Source organism: Rhyacophila brunnea, unplaced genomic scaffold (assembly GCF_057557595.1).
Source record: "Rhyacophila brunnea isolate RB1 unplaced genomic scaffold, BYU_Rbru_1.0 scaffold_2, whole genome shotgun sequence".
In the NCBI taxonomy this organism is placed as follows: Eukaryota; Metazoa; Arthropoda; class Insecta; order Trichoptera; family Rhyacophilidae; genus Rhyacophila; species Rhyacophila brunnea.
Genome location: NW_028232859.1, coordinates 19,494,265 through 19,503,911, shown reverse-complemented (window position 1 = coordinate 19,503,911; position 9,647 = coordinate 19,494,265). Strand labels below are relative to the sequence as shown.

The 9,647-nt window shown below is 32.6% G+C and overlaps 1 protein-coding gene across 1 annotated transcript; it reads right to left on the bottom strand.

Annotated features, from left to right (window-relative positions):
• Positions 1–1,134: 1,134 nt before the first annotated feature.
• On the bottom strand, positions 1,135–9,102 carry LOC147072007 (trans-1,2-dihydrobenzene-1,2-diol dehydrogenase-like). The gene is made up of 5 exons (XM_085947302.1): positions 8,901–9,102; positions 7,468–7,759; positions 4,664–4,910; positions 3,905–4,055; positions 1,135–1,406 (listed from the first exon to the last, which is right to left on the bottom strand). The coding sequence occupies exons 1-5, from the start codon at positions 9,100–9,102 to the stop codon at positions 1,300–1,302; spliced, it is 999 nt and encodes a 332-aa protein (XP_085803428.1). The 3' UTR covers positions 1,135–1,299.
• Positions 9,103–9,647: the final 545 nt, after the last annotated feature.

Genomic DNA, 9,647 nt, shown 5'->3' with positions numbered 1-9,647 from the left:
CATTATTTTGTTTAAAATGCATAATCGCTTTAAATATCAGTCAACTGCAGTAAATTGTATGGTAATTATTACTGAATAATCCATAAAAACATTATTTATCAGAGCGTAAAATATGAAAGTAAACAAAAATAGTTCAAATGGATTTTATTAAAACAATAATTATAAATACTATTTTATACAGTTCTTGTTATAAAATATAAACTCTAATTAATGAAAAAAAAAATGTAAACAGATTATAGAGACTGACAACTATAACTAGAGATGCAGGAACTATTAGCTTACAATACACCGGCGACACTCACGTCGCCACACTAGCGCCAAAGTCACTTCTCTAGTTATAAATTTATCGACATATACAGTATCTTATACCAAGGGGTTGTAACCTTTTTATGGTTAGGTGGAAAAAAACTAAAAAAACATATATGCATGACGTGCCAAGGGATTTAAAAAAAATAGAAATGGCATTTTTAACTTTTTCCTCCAGAAAAGAAGTTAATTGGTACTGTGAATACGAAACACGAAAGTTCGATTCGATATAAATAAAAAGGATTTCAAGTTATGTAAAACAAAGTACATTACCATGGAGCATATTATGAGGCTCTGCAATGATCATTCGCCCAACCCATTAGGTACTTGTACTGGATCAAATGCAAATTGAAAAAAACACCATGCATTTTCTTGACAAGCGTGCATTGTATTTCCTTCGTATTTATATTAAGACGGCTCCTCTGCCAATTAGGCCAATGTGGGTGTTTAAGTTATTCTTTGAGTTGTACATATTTATGTTTTCTGAATTTAAAATAAAAGACAAAACTAAATTCAAGTTATTCACTGGTACATCTGAGTGAACTTATAAATCTAATTTTGATGATAAAAATATGTATGCGTTCTGTCGCTAGAAGCCCCCAGTAGCATTATATTTCCCATTAAATAATGAATGGAAGTCTTGTGTATTATTCATTGAATAAAAAATCGTTTAATAATTAGATAACAATTATTATAATTATTACATTATACAAATTCAATAATATGAAATTATTTTGTTCTCTTTATCATAATTAGTATTGAATGGTTAAAAATATAGTTTAACCATTATACCAGTTGTAACATAAACATATTTACATTATCCTGTTTATATGCAACGCCATTGCAAGGCATAAAAATTATTATTATGAATATAAATCTGTTTATAATATTATAAAAACAGCAAAACTAAAATGATATTAAATTATATAATATTTTTCACTTTGTCATAGTATTATTGCCATATTTGGGATGTATGAAGTTATAATTATTCTTCTAATCATCTTCATCGTAGTGGACGCCAATTTGTTTTCTGATTGTATCTTCAAGTTTAGCCAAGACTAAACTTTCATCTAAAGACATGATCGCCGACTCTGTCAGACCTAGAAAAATAAATAAAATACAAGATTAGAAGGGAATACAGTAGAGCAGGGTTGGCGAACCTTTTTACGTATGTGTGTCAAAATTTCACAAATATTATTTTTCGACTGTCTGACGTGCCGAGCAATTTTTCATGGGGGAAAATAGTTTTTAAAAATCCTATTAAAAATGATGATGTTCTAGATACCACTCACAGAACATAGCACACATTCATATAGCTTTATCACTTTTTTCAATTACGCCATACATTTCGGTCCACCAATTTTGAAACTGTCTGCCAGAATTACTACTACTAGCTTCACCAAGTTTGCTTATCATTTGATGCAGTCATTTTTTTCGGGTAGAAATTATTTTTTTGTTAATTAGTTTGGTTCTTTACACACACGTCGACACCAGAATTGCTCCGATCAGATGAGGCATTCTGTCGCTACAGTGGTCACAAGCATTGTAAATTGATCAAATGTAGAGGTTTGTGGCGCGGTCTCCCCCGTCACCTGATGAGGGTAGGTTATGTTGGGTTTGGTTATATGTGACTCATAAAGCCTAAGAAATGACCTCTGCAATTATAATATATTTACATTAAACGTAATGCTTATTCTTGAAGAGTATTTGCCTGCTATTTTTTATACAATGCGATCTGTCATTTATTAAAATAGGTATTTTTTTCTCTTCAGATGCATGCCATGCAAAATCATCTCGCGTGCCACCAGTGGCATGCGTGTCATAGGTTTGCCACCACTGCAGTTAAGGCTTCAATTATCTGGATTTAGCATAATAATCATTAGTAAAATTTCATTCACAAAAACCATTGATGTCTAGTGACATTTTCAAACAATGGTTTGAAACAGAGTTACGATGAAAAGACCTGGATGGGAGGAAACTCGGTAGTGTTTTCCAAACCTGACAGAGGCCAGTATATTTTAGTATAGTTTTTCGGTAGGTATTTAGGAATATATGTATATTTTTATCACCAATAAATAGTATGCATATGTTGTTGAAATTAATGGAAATGCGCAGGACATATAAAAGAAAAGACAACGGCTGGATTAATTTAGTGATCTAGTGGATTATAAAATGAATGCTAGAGACCAACATGATAGTTAAGTGTGCTGCAGAAGTACACAGCAATACAATACAAACGAACGGGAGGAATAGAATTAGCTTGGAGAGGGTTTCATCTAGTGTGATTCATGCTGATGTTGATGACTTTACATATACATTTGTGGATTAGATGTATGGCAATTAAAACAACTACTGCAGTTAACTTATATAAAAATCAATAATAAATTTAAACCTTTCACCAATCTTTAAACATAAATTTTATATGAAGGACGACATAAAGTTTCACAAAGAACTTCATATGTGTTGATGGATATCAAACGCCGTAAAGTCCACATATTGAAAAAAATGACTTTTGATATATATTTAATAGAGTATGCAAATCTGCACATTATGGTATACTGCAAACCCCCAAAAGTCCACTGTTTACGTATGAAATCACGTTTCGAAAGATCAATATTTTTTCAAACCACCTTAAGTCCACAAGCTAAAGGTGAACGATGGCACCTATCATTTTCCTTAATTTCTAAACAATTATAACATAAAATGGATGTAGAAGTGGATTTTGTGGATCCAGACAAAGCCAGAAAGAGGTCGAGCACCGAAGCTAAGAAGAAAAATCCTTGTAGCCATCGTGGGTATTAGATTCAATTATCTTACAATATCTCACATGTTACAACCATTTGTATTACAAGATATGATAAAACTGCATTTTTCTCAGTTTGACATTCAGTGGACTTTACGACGTTTGATATGTGTCAACACATATCAGGATGTAAGGAAGTCAGTATGATTCTCAAATGTGATTCAATGTGTTTAGTATTATATCTGTATTTATTTTGTTGATGTAAACAATGACCTTGACGCACGCGTACTATACCCGTTTAACTGCGACCATAGACAAATAATATACTAGGTATACTGCGATCCAATAAGAATATTATCAAACTGATTTTTGTATCGTTTCATCATACACATCGAGGTGTTGCTGTCTCACTTTTGAAAATACCCAAAACAACGACTAATATTCACATTATACAAGTAGCCAATGAATGTATTCCATTTTTTGAGAAGTAATTTATATTCTCAGGACGCTCTGTCACGATTCTGGGGTACTTAACAGGTCACCATATAAAAGTTAGTCTACTTCATTAAAAAATTTTATGTAAGGTTAAATGATATTAGTTCATATTATATCAAGTAACGCCTGAAAAAAGTGTATGTTTTTGTGCAATGTAGCACCATTTTAACAAGTAGTGATAGTAATCTTTGTAAGATAGTTATGAGTTATGATACTCAATATTAAACTATAAACACAATTGACTAAATTTACTGAAATAATGCATGTTTATAATTATCTCCTCTGATAAAATGTGTGTTTACGAGTAATGTAGTAGGTAATCTATTAGAAATAATAGTAATTAAATGATAAATGGCATACCTTTGTTTATGCATTGACGGCATTCTTCTGCTTCGTAGCGAAGACCAACGTTTTGATGGGACTTTAATGTCGTCGGTGCTATCGGTAAAGGAAAGTCTTTGATGTAATCATTATCAAATTGAAGTGTAACTGGGCACCAGAAGTATGGTATCTAAAAAAAAATATTAACATTACGGTAAGCTCCTGCTAAGTTCTAATTCCTTTTTTATTCAATTCTCATTTTTCATTAAGTCTTAGTTTTTCATTGTATTTTTAAACACACAAAATTTTTTATGATAAGGCTTGATTTATCCAACAAATAACACTACAAATGCTAACAGTGAACCATGTACTCAACTGAAATGTAGGGTGTTTCCTTTTATTAATCTACCCATACATTTACGTTTAATTTGAGAATGGGACAATTTTGGTTTTCTGGTAAATATTTTACTGAAATTTGAAGTGACAGTCTTGTATATTAAGCATCTGGACTCTGTATTTAAGGTATGCGAATGATTTTTAAATAAACCAGCGATGCAGCAATAGAATTGCAAAGCCATGCCTGATATACCTACATAAAACCCTTATGGATTGGTAAGGATAAACTTACGATATTATATTGAAAAAGCCTTTCTTAAAACATGCAAATAGTTACCTATGAGACTCGTCAGAATAACTATTTCAAAAATAAGAAACATTTGTCATGTGACATTAATATAATATGTTATTTATATAGTTTAAAGTTATACATTTTTACATGTCCATCGTCATTTCAAATACCTTCACAGATCCTTTGGTTCCAACAACAACAGCTTGATTGGAAAGTGTCACTTTAGAGTGAGTGGTAACCGTTGCCGTTCCTCCATTAGGGTATGTCATGACAGCCGACATGGAGACATCCACTCCATCTTCATTCTTATGACCGACAGCCACAATGGTTTTTGGTTCACATCCGAAAATTGTTTGTGCAAATTGAAGACCGTAGACTCCAAGATCTAGAACAGTTCCTCCTCCCAGCTTTTTGGTACTGACAGTGAAAGATTTATAATTAATTATTGACCAAATTCAATTCTACAGGTTTTATTTTGAAATATTGGTAATTTATAGAAAAGGAGAGTCATCTAGTAGGTAGGTACCTCTCACTATAAAGAAATATTTTAAAAATAGGACACATACTGACATCTATCGGATTAGTCCTAAAAACATTTTACCATATTATTTAATGATTTTAACATCGATATACTTTGAATTTTGCCAAGTGTTACAACTGAGATTTTAGAGATGCCATAGTTTTTTGTTTTTTTTTGGCCTGTTGGGTACTGCGAAGGCCTTTTTTACAGCAGCCAAAAGGTTAATGATGTGCTTCCTAACTGGTGTGCTGCGGTACACCAGCGTACCGCAACTAATTGAGAAGTGTGCCTCAAGATAGTGTTCAGTATAGTAAAATTCTACCCTCTACTCAATGTTATGAGAATCTTTGTATTTGGTACGATTATAACTGCATTATAATTAGTTATAAGTTTTAATTTTCATCTATAGCAGTGATACACAAACTGCGGCGCAAAATGGCATTTGTTGCGGCCCAAAATAACAAGAGTCACTCTGTCTGCGATGCAGGTGCAGTCTTCTTTTTTGAAAAACACGCATTTTAGTGTTAATTCTCTCAGAATTTGGTCAGTGCACACTTAAAATAATAAAATTTATGTCTCGTCTAGTACAATATATCATTATTTTTCAACACTTTTATCCATTACGGCCCAAGAAAAATTATAAAATGGATAAATATGCCCTTTTTTCAAATAGGTTGTGTACCACTGATCTATAGTGTATTATAGGTAGTTCTTTCATGGTTTTCTCTAATTGTAAAAAATAAAATTGTATTATCTTCAACAAACTCATCTCATTTAAAGAATTAATAACCCATCATTTAATAACGTCCAATAAAAAAATTCTGAAGAATATAAATTATATTATTTTTATTATTTACGGCATTACATTATCAAATAATTATTGTGGAACATGCCTTTGAACATGCAATTTTCAATTATATTATTATCCTTTTACAGCAAACTTAGGCGGCTCTCATATCAGAACTCGCCTCGTTCGACGCGACCAAGTTCCGAGCATTGTTGCACGTGACGAACGCGCACATCTAGTAGCGTCACTTGCGACACTCGCGTCTCGAATCGTCAAAATAAAAATATACTCCAAGCTAGACGCATTATGCAAAATATCATCGAACGCTGAAGCAGAAATTATTATACTTTGTTACCAATCTTCCCCCTAAATGTGTCCGCACACATGTTTTCATCCCCCGCACAATCCTCACACGAAAATATTGTAAAAAATTCTTCGACTCATAAAAAAGTCAAAAAGTATAAGATGCGATATTTCAAATGCCATCTTCAATGCATTCGCAAAAAGTAAGAATTGGTGGTTATTCGGAAACAGATGATTGCATCAAATGCATCATATGCTCCGCAGCAAATATCCAAGGAGAACCCACGTCTGGAAAGAAGTGGATTGAATGGAGGGAGGTTGTATATTTTAAAAAGGCATTTAAGTCAAAAAGTACACTGGAATGCTCTTACGAAATTGAAACATTTGAAAAGAGGTGGACTTTTGAAAATAATGACAGAAACACCCGAAGAACGAACAAATAGGATTGAGATCGCTTAGTGCAAAAAATCTGGTTGCGATCTAGTCAAAGTGTTAATTGATAATGTACTATTAGCTACAAAAATAAATGGTTCTATGCTTTCTATACAAGATATTCACAATCATGTATCTAAACACACAGATATTCCCGAAAGCTGGTGAAGTAAAAATTTTGACGAATTACGGAAGTCTCGGTTTTATACATTAATTGTTGATGAAAGTACGGATATACAAGCAACACGTATCTGTGCAAAAAATGTTAATTTTGTACGTTAAATATCCATATGGGATAAATTACAAAACTATTTTTCGTTGTTAGTGTTATTATTATATAAAATCACTGAAATTAATAAATACCTTAAAAATATAAGTTTTAATGATAAATTGTATGTGGGTGTTCGTGGAGGGGAGGGGGGGTTACCGCACCGGGTGACGGCCCGACTGCTCAGATGCGTCGATGATCCACACACACAATAGAAAAATTAGAGGGAACGTTGGTTGGCACCTCAGAAATTTAAGTAGAAGGCGAATATATTGAATTCAGTCATAATGTTGAAGCGTTCGTCTACCATTTTTGTTTATTTGATGTCTCAGTTTGTTGTGTTGTGTGTGGAAAGACCGCTGACGTCCGTTCGCGCAACCGTCAACATGATAGAAAAGTCAATCCTCGACAAGTTGCATTTGTTGTTCTGTCGCATTCGACCAATCTGCGAAGCCCCATTTGGAAACGTTTGTTATATGAATTAACGATGAGGCGAATTCTGATGTGCGAGCTGACTTACATCTAACATTTTGTAGTAACAGGTGCTTTACTATCATGGCCTCCGTGTTATATAGTATAACATTTGTGTTGATTTAATTTACGATTAAAAAATCAAATAATTGTGTTGTTACCACAAAAAAATATAAAGAATACAAAAACTTACTTTACTCTGTCTTTATTATTGATTGGAACCCCAAATTCTGCATTGACATGATAGATTTCACCAAGATCACCACATTTGATGGACTCTCTCAAGGAATAATAGGCAGGGAAAAAGCGAGACCATACCGCTTCCATGAGGAAGAGCTTCTTCTCTCGGGCAAAGTCAATCAGAGACTTGGCTTGTTTGTAATTCATGCAAAGTGGTTTCTCGCACAGGACATGCTTGCCATTTTCGAGCATCATTTTTGCTATTTCATAATGCTGGGGATTTAACGAGCCAATGTAGACAATATCTGAAAGTTATTCATTAACAGATGTCACTGTTACTAGTGACGCATTGATAAACAATTATTTTTATACAGAAATATTAAAGACAGAATTATTTATTTTATTTAAATAGAGACTGAAAATTTTTTCATTCTATTCAATTATCCATTAATCTTCATGAATGTTTCTTAGGTGGATACATTACATTGTCGCCATATGTTTTTTTAATTGAAACTATTTCCACTTTCAAAATGGAACAATAAAATCACTAATGTTTGTCACTAACGTCATGTTTGTATATTAACTTTTGTGTAACCTAATATTGTAAATGTCAATAAATAATTTGATGAACTGAAGGGTGGTTACATTGACAATATTAAATATGCACCAATAGGATATAATTTTATGATATCTGTCCACCAATTCATCAATATAATATTAACTTACATTGGTTTTGCACAACCTTTTTATCTTAATGGCAAATTTATCTATTTTTTAATTAACAATTTATTTTTGCACAATATATTCTCTACTGAATCTAAACGTATTAATAATTTTAAATTAAATTGGTACATACCAGATACCGGTCACCCTCCACTCTGCATTACATGCATATTTATATTATGAAAGCCAGTATCAGCGCATTGGATCTAATACAAATGCATTTTTGAGCAGTAGGAGGTTCGAACCCATGATATACGGTTTCGTGTTTATACAGAGACGCTCAACGTAATAGGCCAACGTGGGTGCAGTAGCTGTACGTGTTATTTATTGTCAATTTTTGGTACCTTCTATATATATATTAATAGGTACACAGATATCTACAGCAGATATACTTACTTTACTTGTAAAATAAAAAAAAAATCATGCCTGTTTGTAACAGTATAATATGAAAATATTCAAAATGGGATAACACAATGATTGTTTAGCCATTCACATGAGGCCGTGGGTCGCGGAATTGTTCCTGTGGCTGAGCAAATAAAAATGCATGTTGCCTTTTTCAATCTGTATTTGAACCCTCGTAAAAATCTGTTAAACATCTACTATATAGAGATCTATGTGTTCCGCTTAGGCGTGAAAATAATAATTAACTAACCATCTATGTATAAAAATACAAGAATACAATGATTCTTTTTCTTGCCACATAAAGAATCTTGAACTACTTACCGACTTCTGAGCATTCTGCAAGCTGTTTGTAACCATGAAAGGCATTTTTTATTTTGTGAAGAGTGGCAAATTCTTTGGCTCTAGCTAAATCCCTGGCCGCTACAGCAGTGACCTGATGATCTTCCAATGGAAGGGTGGTAGCGGCTGACACAAAATTATGAGAGATGTTCCCTGCACTAGCAATTCCCCAACGAAGCGCCATTTTCTGGAATGAAATAGTTTTACATTACATTACGAAATTTATGAAAGTTTGATGATATAAGTTGTACCTGTCTCGTTTGCAGTTTATAAAATCTATTTCTTCATTGATAAGTATTTTACATTATTTTAGATTACATCATTCCATATAAATCTGAATATAAAAATGAGTATTTTTTCCAAAAAACGTTACAGACATCTGACAAAAATCTGTAAAACTCACCCTTATTTCAGTGTAGATAGAGTTCAGTTTTGAGTACCTACATTATCAACATTATCATACAATATAAAATATTGTTAAGATGAACATCTGTCGTTAAAAAAAAGTTACTTAGTTGGAACGATTTTATTATGCTTTGGGTAATATTTAACAGGTACCTTCTTAATTTGTGAGAAATATGCATCATACGCAGCATATTTTAAGATTCTGGTATAATTTAATAATAATAAATTATATAAATGGTTTGCACTATTTTTAGGCCCCTTTTTAAATTTTCTGAAGAATCGATTGGTTCAGCTGCGTCGAAGAAAATCACATCTGGTGACGAA